This window comes from Chanodichthys erythropterus, chromosome 8 (genome assembly GCF_024489055.1).
Source record: "Chanodichthys erythropterus isolate Z2021 chromosome 8, ASM2448905v1, whole genome shotgun sequence".
NCBI classification, from domain to species: Eukaryota; Metazoa; Chordata; class Actinopteri; order Cypriniformes; family Xenocyprididae; genus Chanodichthys; species Chanodichthys erythropterus.
The window spans coordinates 7,807,530-7,821,590 of record NC_090228.1 but is presented as its reverse complement, the minus strand read 5'-3'; the positions used below and the strand labels follow the sequence as shown (position 1 = coordinate 7,821,590).

At 37.6% G+C, this 14,061-nt stretch overlaps 3 protein-coding genes across 5 annotated transcripts; 1 reads left to right on the top strand and 2 right to left on the bottom strand.

Annotated features, from left to right (window-relative positions):
* Window positions 1-203: 203 nt before the first annotated feature.
* Window positions 204-3,239, bottom strand: pex26 (peroxisomal biogenesis factor 26). Its single transcript, XM_067390934.1, has 5 exons — window positions 2,866-3,239; window positions 1,143-1,289; window positions 713-1,035; window positions 422-568; window positions 204-341 (listed from the first exon to the last, which is right to left on the bottom strand). Exons 1-5 carry the CDS (start codon window positions 3,069-3,071, stop codon window positions 238-240), a joined length of 927 nt encoding a protein of 308 aa, XP_067247035.1. The 5' UTR covers window positions 3,072-3,239; the 3' UTR covers window positions 204-237.
* Window positions 3,240-4,123: 884 nt separating this feature from the next.
* On the bottom strand, window positions 4,124-5,877 carry rhno1 (RAD9-HUS1-RAD1 interacting nuclear orphan 1). 2 transcript variants are annotated; one of them, XM_067390936.1, is made up of 4 exons: window positions 5,738-5,877; window positions 5,250-5,445; window positions 4,746-5,168; window positions 4,124-4,667 (listed from the first exon to the last, which is right to left on the bottom strand). In XM_067390936.1, the coding sequence occupies exons 2-4, from the start codon at window positions 5,427-5,429 to the stop codon at window positions 4,497-4,499; spliced, it is 774 nt and encodes a 257-aa protein (XP_067247037.1). In that variant the 5' UTR covers window positions 5,430-5,445; window positions 5,738-5,877; the 3' UTR covers window positions 4,124-4,496. The 2 variants fall into 2 exon arrangements, with proteins under 2 accessions (XP_067247037.1, XP_067247036.1); XM_067390935.1 differs by having other exon boundaries at window positions 4,146-5,168.
* Window positions 5,878-6,448: 571 nt separating this feature from the next.
* Window positions 6,449-13,947, top strand: foxm1 (forkhead box M1). 2 transcript variants are annotated; one of them, XM_067390931.1, is made up of 9 exons: window positions 6,449-6,580; window positions 7,289-7,701; window positions 7,784-7,926; window positions 9,302-9,478; window positions 9,566-9,694; window positions 9,819-9,863; window positions 10,125-10,182; window positions 10,272-10,456; window positions 11,658-13,947. In XM_067390931.1, exons 2-9 carry the CDS (start codon window positions 7,326-7,328, stop codon window positions 12,447-12,449), a joined length of 1,905 nt encoding a protein of 634 aa, XP_067247032.1. In that variant the 5' UTR covers window positions 6,449-6,580; window positions 7,289-7,325; the 3' UTR covers window positions 12,450-13,947. The 2 variants fall into 2 exon arrangements, with proteins under 2 accessions (XP_067247032.1, XP_067247031.1); XM_067390930.1 differs by having other exon boundaries at window positions 9,299-9,478.
* The last annotated feature ends 114 nt before the right edge of the window (window positions 13,948-14,061 follow it).

The window sequence follows — 14,061 nt, the reverse complement described above, 5'->3', positions numbered from 1 at the left end:
ATACATTCACATATACAATTTATTATATAATACAATTTTTATCTGCATGAAATATTACTCTACAGGATCCTGTCCATTTAAAACAGGCTATCAGTACTATCTTTGATATAATTCAACTGTTTATCTATAATATAACTATATTCACCAAGAATTAATGTCCATAGCAAACACAGGATCTGTAAAGTATTACAATTTTGGACAGCACTAATTTTCTCACAGTTCAATTCCGGTAAAACTCTAACTTCTGTTGCTGGCTCTGTAATAAGGTCCAAACATGGTGTTCCACGTCTGCTGAAGGAGTCCGTGCAGGCGGAGCAGCCATGGGAAAGCTGAAGGAAGAGCTGAGAATAGAGAATTATTACAGAACATGCTATAGTCAATCATTATCAGAGTAATTATTAAGACTGCACTGGGCCTCTACCTGGATCCATACGGACAAGAAGAAGATACAGCAGCATTAACGCCAGAAAAACTCTGCGCAGAGAGATGGATCTAATTCTCACACTGGCTACTGAGAGACCTCTGTATAACAGCCTCATTATAAAAGTTAGCCGCTGGGTGGATCTATCTGTCGATAACACAATGTTGAATCCATTATTTGCTACAATATTCTACAATCAAAATTAGTTATATAGTTTGAATCTACACATAATGCACAGAATTTGTTAAATAGAGCATTTTGACTCCAAACAAATAAATAAAAGAAAGTCACCTTTTTTTGAAGCACTAGTTGTTGCCACCCCTTCTACAGTTTCAGGATTTGAATTGGACGATGCTGCATTTTTCTCATTTTGAATGTCTACTAAACTACAGGCTGCTTGTCTCTGTTCATCACTGAATGCCACTCGACCCACATCGCTCTCCAGCATTTCCAGAGCTTCCGTCGTGCGACCCATCGGCACCAGTATGTGGAGAAAATACAGCTCAGCCACTGTGCTGAACCCTGACTGGCTCATGTTACCAAAGCAGTGCAGCCAATCACAGACCGCATCCTTCATCACAGCCCGTTCACCCACTTTCACATAGAGTAGAATGCTGTGAAACACATTTCATCTACATTAGGTGTGATGTAGTGGCGCTTCACTTACATTCAAACTGCTATTTAATGTTATTTGTGAGATTAAATTGCAGATTCTTCTCACCACATTTGAATAATCTTGGCAGGAATTTTCTCTGTTTCTCCATACTGCTGCAAAACCCATGACAGAACTCCACGCCACTGATTGAGCTCAGCCAGTGCCTGGATCCCCACTATAGTCAAAGCTGCTTTCAGTTCTGCATACTTGAAGCTGTGGGGACAAGATTTAGTTTGAGATTTTTAGATGGTATGTAATATTACATGTAATATGGATTATGTAATCAGATTCCAAAGTTCCAAAATTAAGTACTTGCAATTAGATCATATTACATTTTAAAATACTCTAATCAGACTACAGTTATTTTTTATTGATTACATAATTACATGTTATTCTCACAATGGCAGTATATTACTCATAATTCACTGATTCTCCCCATTTCTTCTTTTTTATCCTTTAAATTTTCCTTTCTAGAAAGACTGCTTGCAACATATCAAATCTACGGAAGAGGATTAGGGCCAAGCAATAATAAAAAAATAAAATCATCTCGAGATTAAAGTTGTCAAATTTCGAGAAAAAACTCGTTAAATTTTGAGAACAAATTCGTAATTTAACGAATTTGTTCTCGTAATTTAACGACTTTTCTCATAATTTAATGACTATATTCTCAACATTTTATCTCGACTTTTTTCTCGAAATTTAACATTTTTCTCCTAGTTTAACAAATTTGTTCTCGTAATTTAACGACTTTTTTCTCATAATTTAATGACTTTATTCTCAACATTTTATCTCGACTTTTTTCTCGAAATTTAACGATTTTTTTCTTGTAATTTAATGAGTTTATTCTCAACATTTTATCTCAACTTTTTTCTCGAAATTTAACAACTTTAATCTCGAGATGGTTTTATTTTTTTTATTATTGCTTGGCCCTAATCCTCTTCCATACAAATCAACTCCTGACAAATACATTAATTATTATTTGAATGATCACTTTTGTATTACTGTCCTCTCTCTTTCAAACACTTTAAAATATACAAATTCACATTTCATATTTACATGAAATGCAGGTTCCCCAACTTTTTGTCAGCTGAACTTCTTATATAGCTAACCTAATATATTCACATGAAGTACCCCCTGATATTTTAAAATAATAAGTTAGGTCAATAATAAAATTAAGTCAATAGTGCTGTCAAACAATTACTTGCATCCAAAATAAAAGTTTATATTTAAATAATATATGTGTGTACTGTGTATATTTATTATGTATATATAAATACACACATGCAGGTATATTTTTAACAAAAAAAAAATATATATATATATATATATATATATATATATATATATATATATATATATATATGATTTTAATATTAATAAATTAATTATAAATATATATATATATATATATATATATATATATATATATATATATATATATATATGCTGCATTTTTCATACATATATATATATGTATACATAATAAATATACACAGTACACACACATATTTTTTAGTAAGTGTTTTATTTTGCTCCCTGCATTTCCCTCACAAATCCCAGTCGAGGAAACCCTGATACAATGTAATATTTTCACTTAACAATATATTTTCTTTCTCTTTTGCATTTTTTTATCAGTATGGAAGGCTAAATGATTATGCTATTCAAATCAATGTGATAAACAAGTTATGTCAAATGTAATCTAAAATGGATTGCGTTATTAACTACAATTTTTGTCATGTAATTTGAAATCAGACTACAATTTGTGAGTAATTTACCCAGCACTGCTCACCAGTTTTCCTCCTGTTCTGCAGAAGGTCCCAAACTCTCAAGTCCTTTCTCGCACGTGTCCAGAGCAGCCTGAAAGTCTTTCTTTACCATTAAATATTCAACGGCAGCGTCCACCCGAGCGGCAATCGGACAGGCGGGTGGACTGACCAGCCGAACCGTGGCCGAACCACGACCGCCCGCCAGAGACACGGACGAACTGCTCCTCATAACGGACTGAGTGCAGTGCAGTTTTTAGTGCATTACAGACTTAATGTCGAAATAATTTAAATCTAAATTCCCAATGTCATTAATTCATTTAAACACTACACGTGGATCATATCCATTCTGTAAACAAAAACAGCTTCACAGCGCCACTTCCGCAATCGACGACTAGGAAAATACCCGTCAAATTAAAAGTTCGCTACTGAAAAGTTAAAAGTCGATAAAAACAAAACAAAAAATTAATAATAATGATTTAAAAAAATTAAATAAAATCAATCTATCTGTCTTTTAATTAAAGGGGTCATGACTTGGATTTTTTTAAAAATATTTTAATATGTTTCTTGAGGCTCACTTATGTTAATAAAGATTTTTGCGCGCACACACACACACACACACACCATATACCTGCAAAAAAACATTATTGTCAACCTGCATTCTGACCCTCTGTCTGAAATTATTCATACAGTGCAACTCCTTTACGGCTTGTCAGTACACAACCACCGTTATGATTGGCTAACGTCATTGATAGGAAACAGTATAAACACACACTCACTATTGCACTTGAGTGTTTTGAAAATGTTCTTTCATTCTTCCATTTGTCTTGGTGTTGACAAACTCAAGTACATGGAGCATGTCAAAAATTGTACGCACATCTGTATACTGTATCCAGTGTGATTATAATGGGTTCTATCTGATTTTGATGCAACACGACGCTCACATCCAGTGTAGACAAATGTCTGCCATTAAGCAACTGAATGCCAGTAGGCAAGGCCTATAGTGCGATTATGTGTAACTATTCGTCAACATCTTGCTCCGGAGGCAAGATGTATTTGACGTCATAGATCCCATAATATCAAAACGAGCCATTTTTTGGAGCTTGATTATATAAATGCTTTGTTTATAATGAAGAGAACATTTCAAGCTATTAAACTTACAGGATGTTTTAATGGTACAAAGACTTCTTAAATGTCAGAAGTTTTCTCATGTCATGACCCCTTTTAATTTCAAAACTGAAATGTCACAAATGGAAGTATGGGAATTATGTAGTAACCAATTTTTTTTTATATTTTCATATTATGATATTTGTTATATATTTTATAAATAAATTGTAGACTTTCTCTTTTAACAAAAAAATTTATAATATAAAAATATTAAAGATTTTTCTTTCACACACAAATGTATACAAATGCCATTTGGAAAATAAATTTAAGTATATAGTTCACTGATATCCAACAGAATACAAAAGTGCTTCCTTTAAATAAGGCCGGGGATGTGAAAATTACATCTTTAATTCTTAATTTCCAAAGTGTTCTAATATTAAATTATCTCCGTCGTAAGTCACGATTTCTTAAATCTTTTCAACTCCGTATTGACTACAAAACAAATCTTTTTTTTACTGTTTCAATTAACTTTTTACTGTTTCGATTAAGTCTATATCCACTCATTGGCAACTTCTGCATCTGTCAGAAGAAGCTGACCTCTGTCAATCAATAATTTCATCAGTCCTTTCCTTCGTCTCCATGTTACCCTCAGCCCATAGTCTTTCTCAGGCGTGTCCTTCACCAGGATGCTTGTGTTCTCGGTTCGTGGAGGAGTTTTTGCCTGGTTTGGGGAGAAAAGGAGATGTTGAACACTGGCTGGAGTATTGCTGGAACAATGTGGCATTTCTGGCGTCTCTACATTTGGTGGTTCTGGAACTGTGCTTGTGTTGGGGGTGTGAATGGAATCTTTATTCATTCCATTTCCATTTTTGCGGAATTTCTTTGAAATGTCTGTACGACTGGAGGTAGCAGATGTAACACGTGCAGCCATCTTCTTCTCTACCCCTTTTCGAGCAACCCGAGTTTTTCTTGAGGTTTCTTGGAGCTCCTTGCGACGATTGTCCGAAGAAACGTGCCTATCATTCTTCGTCCATGAACTACGAAGGTTTTCACGCAGGTTTTCACAGCCTGTGGTTGCTCCAAAAGATAAGGGAGTATATTTGCAGACCCTTGTTTTTCTTGTCTGAGGTAAACCCAAAACGGACATTTTCGTAGCTGCCTGGTTTGCTCTCTTCCCTCGACTAACTGTTGTGGTCTCAATTGAATTAAACTGTGGAGACACCTATAAACAAAGAATATGTATCAGTTTATAAAACATCTTCACTCACAATATAAAAGTAAGAGTTGCAAAGCATAAACATACCCAAGAGGTACATGGTGCACCACTTTGCCGTTGTTTTTCTGATATAAATGACCTGGGATGAATGGCACTCCGTAGTTGTGGTCCATACTCATGCTTTGGTCCATTGATGGGCGCCTCTACAAACAACAACTGAGACTTGTGCGGGTTCAACAGTCTCTTCTTATGTGAAGTACGTGGCATTAGAAGTCATGATATGCTGAATGAAATGAAAACAAGATCACATGAGGCAGAGAATTACTACTACTACTGTTTTGACAGTGCAATACAATGTCATGGAGGGAGAAACCTTTTATTTTGTAAGACAGATACTGACTAATGACACATTTAGAGGCATTAAAAGCCTTAATACTCATGCAAAACGTCTTATCTAATCTTAGCATTTTTTCTTCTTAGCAATCTTAGCATTTTATCATGTTTTATACACTGTCTCTCGACATATTGCCTAATAAACAGTGGTGAAAGTGAATGAAACCTTAGCCGATACTCACGCATCGCTTTGTATTTCTTCTTATTCGCATTGTATTTTTTCTTTGGACCATGTAATTTGACAAAGAGATTGATAAACCGTCTGCGTGTGATTTGTGGGAAAGTTCATCCCCCATTCACTCAGTCCTGTCCCTCCAACAGAACTAGCAACGGATTGAATGCTAGTTAGCCTAAAAATGGAGTACCACAAGAGGCGGGTCTTAGTGGCCCGGGCGCTGTTTTGATTGGTAGAGAGATTGTATCAGTCCAAATAATATTTATTATATTTTAACTAACTAATTATTGTGTTGTTTTTTTATTATTATTTCCATTATTATTTTTTATCAATGCGTAAAATATTGACGAAATATTGATAATATATCGACCAAAAATAAATCAGACTACATACACTGTGTTACGTTTCTCAGCGCATTTCTCAACGGACCAATCACACTCGTTTGCGATGATCGAGTTACGTCTTTTTTTTTTTTTTAATTGTTGTAACAGGTTTCCATCTTTGAAATGTAATAGAAATCTATAAAAAATGTTAAACGTTTCCATAGATAAAAATTAGAGAATTTGTATTTCGGAGCCGCCGATCGCCCCCTAAAGGAATATAACTTACTGCACCCCAGAAAACAGCAACACTCGACAGTCGACGGCTCCGCCCGTGCGTATTCTCTATTGGGCAAAGCGTGATCACGTGATAGAGCTCTACCGCTCTGCGCCAAAATTCAAAATCTCACCAAATCCGCACAAGAGTCTCCGGAGTCTTTCATTTACCCCCATCAAAATACATTTTATCACTCAACACTGCCAGATTAACTCGAATAAACCACCGTCTGTACGGCTGAGATGATATGAAGGTTTGATCCGCTTCGTATTATTTGATATGTGTCTTATTTTTAATGAATTAAACAGTAGGTGTACAGTAGGCTAGTAGTTGGGTAGATAAGTCACTAGGCCGCATGTCAGATAATAAAGGAAGATCGTTTATACTTTAATAACTATGTGTATTAATTATATATATTCCTTTTAAGACAATAACGTTTTTTAATCTGTTTTAAAACGACGATCAAATCGAATAGAAATAAATTATAAAAGCAAATTATTTTACAGACCTGCATTGCACAAAATATACAAAACTTTTGTTATTAAATGATCTGTCATCATCATAACAACAACAATACAGTACAGCAGATTGAAAGTAATCAGTTTGTAACGGTATTTTATATTCTAGAACTAAATTCGTCATTTAAGAGTCGTTGGACAAAAAAGTCGTTTTATCAACAGACTTTCTTATCGGTACATTTGGACTTGATCTGCAAATATATATATGATACTTATATATTTTATATACACACATTTATTTTGACAATTAATCTGCTTTTGATTCAAGATCGATTATTATTTTGTTGTTTGTATTAATTGTTGTTTGTTCTTTGTTGATTAATCATCGCGCAGCTGTTGCGAAGCTTTCACTTTTTTTTTTTTTTTTTTTTGTAGTCGAGTATTTCCTACATACACTGTATTTTGGATGAAAAACTTATATATTATGTGTTATATGTTGTTAGACAGACATCAGACAGGCCCATTTGCTGTGAGCAAACAATGAGAGAGAGCCCGAGGAGACCCATCATCCTGAAGAGGAGGAAGCTGCCATTTCAGAAGAGTGAATCTGATGTAGGGTGTGATGAGGCGGACGGGCTGCGCTCCCAGACCACCCTGACCCCGACCCTGTCCACCGCCCGCTGCTTCCCCGATGGCATCCGTGTCATGGACCACCCCACCATGCCGGACACACAGGTGGTGGTGATACCGAAAGCAGCTGATCTGCAGAGTGTCATCAGCGCCCTGACGGCCAAAGGGAAGGAGTGTGGCCCTCAGGGCCGAAACAAGTTCATCCTGCTCAGTGGCAGCACCAGTTTGGAGGAAAGCAAAACCCTTGGGTGTTTTTCTACAGAACCTGGGGCTGATCTTGGGAAAGGTGAGGGAGGTGGCTAAGAGTTGTTGATGTTGTGAGTAATGTAAGATGACTGTATTTCTGAAATGTTGTTCACCCATGACAGTAGTGAAAAAGGAGAGTGAGTGCTACCCGCTTGATGACAGTCTGACGAACATCCAGTGGCTGGGAAAAATGAGCTCTGATGGACTCGGACCGGAGTCGAACCAAAAATGCCCCAGCAAGGACAATCCAAGTGACTGTAATCAGGTACACAATGTTAAAGTCGGCATGAAACGAAAATCTGTTTTCTAAATGCATGTTATCTTATTGTGAATAATGAATCCATACATATGTTTTATTTTTTAAAATGTATCACATTTTAAAAATGTTTTATCAAAGTACGTTTTGAATAAAAAATTTTAAAGGGTTCACCCAAAAATGAAAATTCTGTCATTAATTACTCGCCCTCATGTCGTTCCAAACCCGTAAGACCTTCGTTCATCTTCTGAACACAAATGAAATCTGAGAGCTTTCTGTGCCACCACTGACAGCCTACAGAACCATCTCTTTCAAGCCCCAGAAAGGTAGTAAAGACATCATTAAAATAATCCATGTGACTCCAGTGGTTTAACCTCAAGTTTTGCAAGGAAAAAAAAACCCAAAAAACTTAATTTACAAAATATTAATGTCTGCTCTGGCGTCAACAGCGTCATGGTGCTCTCGTAAATGCGTGTTGGACAGAATTAATGACAGAATGTTAATTTTTGGGTGAAATAACCCTTTAACGTTTAATCAAAATGTCATAAGTGGACCTTTTGCAGGACTTCTCCAATCATTTAGTCCACTTAAACCTCACCCCTGCAAGCTAATTTTTGGGTACCAAGCCCACATCTCAAAATCCAGTCAATAACCGATGCACTGAACCAAGTCCCACCCCTAAATTTGTTTTGTTTTTGATTATCTATTATACTTGGATGTATGCCACAATACAGAAGAAAATATCTATTGCTACTTCCATTTATTTTTTTTCTATATTTTGTAGGGGTTTAACAGTATATTGTGTCATGATATATCACAGTACAAAAATGTATCAATATCTATCATGTATAGTTTACCCAAAATTAATGTTTAATTTGGCATCAAATATGGTAATGGTGCATCTATTATGGTAAACCCAGAATGTCACACATTTTAGCTTCCATGTTTAATAATAATTATTAATAAATAAAAAAAATACATAATGCCTCATTTAATAAAATACAATATTTAAAACATTTTAAATGTATTAAGTCAGGGACAGAATGCAGGTATATGTCTGACATGATTCTGTATTTTTATCTAAGCAGAATCATGAATATTTCTATTCTGGTGTCACCATTGCCCTGGGCTATTCAAGTCCATTCCTGATATAATACCAAATTTAGCTTAAATGAACAGTTTTCACTTTTTGTTAACTGTTTACCATATGTGTTAGAAGTAATAACTAAAAAAAGTACCACTTTAACTCTATACTGGCTTTGTTCAAAGTATTGTGAGATTAGTGTCGTGTATCGAATGAATCTTGACATCAGAGTATTGTTACACCCCTAATAGTTTTCTTTTAAATGACGTTTTATAAAATTGTTTATTTCCTCTTCAGCAGCCCAAAGGTCCAGAAAAGAAGGACCCTCAGTCCGAGAGACCCCCGTATTCCTACATGGCAATGATCCAGTTTGCTATCAACAGCAAGAATAACAGACACATGACCCTGAAGGAAATTTACAATTGGATCGAAGACCATTTTCCGTACTTCAGAAATGTTGCCAAACCCGGATGGAAGGTAGCGTGTAAAGTGAATAAATTTTTAGTTTTCACAAATCTCTGATGTATGATTTCTGAGTGATTTGTTTAAATTTTTTTTAATTAGAATTCCATACGTCATAATCTCTCACTGCATGACATGTTTGTCCGTGAGACGTCTCCTGATGGCAAGATCTCCTACTGGACGATTCGACCGGAAGCAAACCGCTGTCTGACATTGGACCAGGTCTACAAGGTGTGTCTTAATACAAATCACGCTCCCGCTTCATTATATCCCATTCACTTACAGTGCTGCTTTGTCCATATGCGATTTCATGCTTCAAATGTGGTCATCTCTCATTTCCTGGCTCATCCCACAGCCTTTGGTTGACCCAGTGACCCCCACTTGCCCTCAGATCACACAAGTAAGATCCACCTTCCTACTCTAATTCATCCTCTCACTGGCAGATCGACAGGGACCAGCCTTTCTACTTCTACAGGAATCAGTTATTTTATTTCAGGGAGATTCAGACAGACAGAAGGAAGCATGTTCAGCTCGAGATCATCACTTGTTTTGTTCCTTTAATCATCAATGAGTCCTCAGAAAGGCAGACAGGATTGACGCCGTAGTTATTTTGAATGTCACATTTTGTACAAATGTAAACAAAGCCTCTTTCTTCCTGTAGCAACAGAAGAGAGGTCCTCCGGAGGTGAAGAAAGCAATACCTGCCACAGGTGGTACAGGTGAGTGTTGGGCTGGTTGAGAGAGATGAAGGTCTCAGGGCACATGAGTCTGTTTTCTAACGGTTGTTTATATATCTGCTCGCCCTCAGAGAGGAAGATGAAGCCTCTTCTGCCTCGGACTGACTCATACCTGGTTCCCATCCAGCTTCCTCTGAGTCAGTCACTCTTCCTGCCCTCCTCCAGTCCCATGTCTCTTGCCACTCCTCCACACACTCAAAGCTCTTCCACTCCCAGCTCTAGCAGTGTGAACAAGAGGGTCCGGATTGCTCCTAAGGTAAAACATAAATGTTTATGTGTGTGTGAGAGAGAGATTTGGGGTAGGATCTATCTACTTTGAAACAATTTTCATTCAGAAATTGGTATTAAATTTCTCAAATAAACAGCAAGTAACACATGGAATTAAATGGAAAATTTTAAAATGAACATGTAATACTAAAATAGTATTTTCTTATAAAACATATCTTTGTTGTATTTACGACTTTGAAAAATCATTTATAATATATATATATGGTGAATTCAGGGTGATTGGTACACTTTTTGCCATTGATATATATTTATTTATTTATATATATACACTAGGGCTGCACAATAAATCACAATTAACATGAAATCGCACTTACAATGATTTGGCTTAGTGCGATTATGAAATCGCAAAGTTTCTTAGGGTGCGTTCACACTTGTCATGTTTGGTTCGATTAAAACGAACCCTGGTGCGATTGCTCGGTTAGTGCGGTTCATTTGAACATATGTGAACGTTGCCATCCGAACCCTGGTGCGCACCAAACAAGCGGACTGAGACCGCTGAAAAGATGGGTCTCGGTCCGCTTCCAAACGAACTCTGGTGCGGTTCGAATGATGTATGAAGGCAACACGGACCAAAGACATGTAACCGAACCAAAAACAGGAAGACGAGACCCTAAAAAGGACCGAATCCTCACGCATGTCGATTTTTCTTGTCATAGTCGCGAGTTTGCCCATCACAGGCATCAGACGCGCGTCTCCATGCAGCAGATTATTTGTGTGTGTGTGACGGATGGATTCCCGTCGCTGTTTTGACTACTTTACACATTTTATAAGCTCTTCACGAGTTCCCAGCTGGCCAAAATACCATCACATGCAGGCTACGCACTTCTATGGACACACAACGAGCACATTTATCTCAGAAAACAGCTTTGTTTTGGATGTTCGGTAAGTTCCGTCTCAAAATAGGCAATACGTCATAAAATCCGACCAATCATATTGTGAATGTATCCCTATGCCTGAAGGTTTGGTATCTTTTGGTTCGGTGATAAAACTGCCAATGTGAACGCTAACCGGACCAGGACTAAATGGTTTTTTTTTCTTTCTTCTTTGGTCCGGACCAAATGAACCAAACGAACCGAACTACAAGTGTGAACGCACCCTTAAAGCACTGCGAGTTTGAGTCGCTTATTACATTCATTAAAGCATTGTTTAACGCTTTTGTGTCATGAAAGGTCTCGCAGAGTGACGTGAGCTCGGTGATGCTGTGTAATCCCGCCTCTCAGGAGATAAAGGAGGAGCCTGTGTTTGTGTCTCTGACTCCTGGGGCGTCCGAAGCCCCGCCCCCCAAAACCAGACGACGAGAAAACAGCAGCTCTCGCCGCAAACAACGCCTGGTCCTGCCAGCCACCGAGGAACCCGTCTTGCTCTACCCCGACAGCACTCTTTTTGACTCGGGCGTGGTTTCCGACGTCTCCACCTTCCAAGACACTCGGGAGGCGGAGCCTGATCCGGAGCCCCTGCCCACCTGTAAACCGGACTTGGACAGCCCGAACAGAGAATACACTTTTAAAACGCCCATCAAGGGCAACCACCCTTCCTCATCTACTCCCAGCAAACCACCCACAGTGCTAGAGCCCTGGAGGATCACTCCCGTCGGGAAGGGAGGCGTACTGGACTTCAGCCCCATCCGAACGCCCAGCGGGCCACAGCTCACCCCACAACGGCACGAACACACGCCTTTCAGTTTCAACAGCACACCCTTCAAGGAGCTGCCGCTTTTCAACTCCCCCCGAGAGCTTCTCACCTGTGCACGATCCTCCCCGAGACGCTCCACTCCGGCCTGCTCAAGAGAGCTGCTGCAGGTGGGCGTCGCCAACCGCTCTCTCACCGAAGGGCTCGTCCTGGACACCTTGAATGACAGCTTGAGTAAAATTCTAGTGGATATCAGCTTCTCCGGCCTGGAGGATGATGATCTCGGCATGGGGAACATCAGCTGGTCCCAGTTTATCCCGGAGCTGAAATGACTTCTGACTTCCTTTATCTGAGCTGCTCAACTTCCTTCACTGCCTTTTGATTCTTATTGATCTATTCTATTTTTATAAGTAATTTCTATGCTGACATGTCGCTTTTTCACTGCCTTTTACTGTATGTGTTTGTGTTTTGGATGTGTAGGCCTTTATTTGCTTTATTCGCGAGCAAAACTGTTAGTAACGAATGTACTTAGATATAATTAATTTGCACAAGTTGTAATATATAAATGTGGGTGTGTGAGAGAGTGTGTGTATTATAAGTAAGTGGACATACAGATTTAACAGATTAATTCATTTACACTACCCAACTTTACAGTGTTTCTTTGTTTTGGAATGATTTTGAACACCTTGGTATAACCAGACAGACTGATGGTAAAAATGGATTTGGAAAATGGAAGAGATTTTTATGTGAGATTTTTTTGGGGGATGTAAAATAAAACTGTATGCAAAACCTCACATTCATTCTCTTAGAATGAAGGGTTTTTAGTTAATTGCAGATGGACGTGTAAGTGTTGCACTTTTTTACTGTTTTAGAATTTACCAGTCAATCAGCTGGAGTATCAAGCCGTTTATAACATCCCATAATGTGTGTTCTCATGGTTACAAGCATGTCGGAATAGTGACTCATCACTGCTGCTGCTTTTCTGCATTCATGTATTTTTGCTATTAAGAACAATTTCAGACACTTGTGTTCTGGGTGTTGGATATGACCAAGATGCGCATTCAAAGAGACTTGTGGTGTATTCCAAAGCGTTTATTGTTCATTTACATGTAGAGCGATTAGTGAGCATGCACAGAGTTCATATGCTTAGAAGACTACCATCAAATGTAGCTGTTAATGTCACATTATATTGTATTCCTCCAGTGTAAAAAACAAAACAAACAAAAAATCATCATAAAAATATACAAAACTACACACTTGACAGAGTCATTGTGTTAAAATGTCTGAACATATACGAGCATTATACTTTAGAATATAGTATTTAATTTCTAATAGTACATTCATGCACAGACATTTGAAAATCTCTCACTGTCAGTACCAAGTGCCTTGATACTTGGTTTCTGTAAGATTTCAAAGCCATGTATTATTCAACTTTCACATTTCTCAGTGTTCCTTTTGGTAACATAAAAAGATGTCCCATTCATATCCTCTGCCATTGAAAAAAACATAATAGGACATGCTTTGTGATTCTTTTGAAGCCTGTATTGAAATGTTAAAGTTGTTGTCTACCGGGCTTTTCACTGATCTATGAAAACATGCTGTGACCAGAAACTCCTATTGTCATTTCTAACAAAGCGTACAATTTGGTTTATCTTCCTATTGTACTTATTTCTTCAGAATAAAAGGGATATATTAAAAATGCTTTAAATGGGAATTAGAAAAATCCAGGGCATTTCTAATTCCTGTCTTTGACTCTTTGACATTAATAAAAACTAAAATTGTACTGAAGACAATGTGAGTTGTGCTTGACCGAATTGATAGGGTGCCAAGATGTTGCTAAAGATGAAGGTTTTTTATTGGCATCAATGGTTTCATGAACAACCTTTAACAGACATGAAGCCTTTACATGTCACAAAAGGTTATTTATAGTGTAAAAATTGACTT

What these genes read in the sequence shown, in the direction of transcription:
- pex26 (XM_067390934.1), bottom strand. Translation starts at nt 3,071, where the DNA reads ATGAGGAGCAGTTCGTCCGTGTCTCTGGCGGGCGGTCGTGGTTCGGCC. An exon ending in GCCAAGATTATTCAAATGTG is followed by an intron (nt 1,036 to 1,142) that starts GTGAGAAGAATC and finishes TGTGTTTCACAG; the next exon opens with CATTCTACTCTATGTGAAAG. An exon ending in AACTAGTGCTTCAAAAAAAG is followed by an intron (nt 569 to 712) that starts GTGACTTTCTTT and finishes TGTTATCGACAG; the next exon opens with ATAGATCCACCCAGCGGCTA.
- rhno1 (XM_067390935.1), bottom strand. Translation starts at nt 5,429, where the DNA reads ATGCCACGTACTTCACATAAGAAGAGACTGTTGAACCCGCACAAGTCT. An exon ending in GTGCACCATGTACCTCTTGG is followed by an intron (nt 5,169 to 5,249) that starts GTATGTTTATGC and finishes CTTTGTTTATAG; the next exon opens with GTGTCTCCACAGTTTAATTC.
- foxm1 (XM_067390930.1), top strand. Translation starts at nt 7,326, where the DNA reads ATGAGAGAGAGCCCGAGGAGACCCATCATCCTGAAGAGGAGGAAGCTG. An exon ending in ATCCAAGTGACTGTAATCAG is followed by an intron (nt 7,927 to 9,298) that starts GTACACAATGTT and finishes TTTCCTCTTCAG; the next exon opens with CAGCCCAAAGGTCCAGAAAA. An exon ending in TTGCCAAACCCGGATGGAAG is followed by an intron (nt 9,479 to 9,565) that starts GTAGCGTGTAAA and finishes TTTTTTAATTAG; the next exon opens with AATTCCATACGTCATAATCT.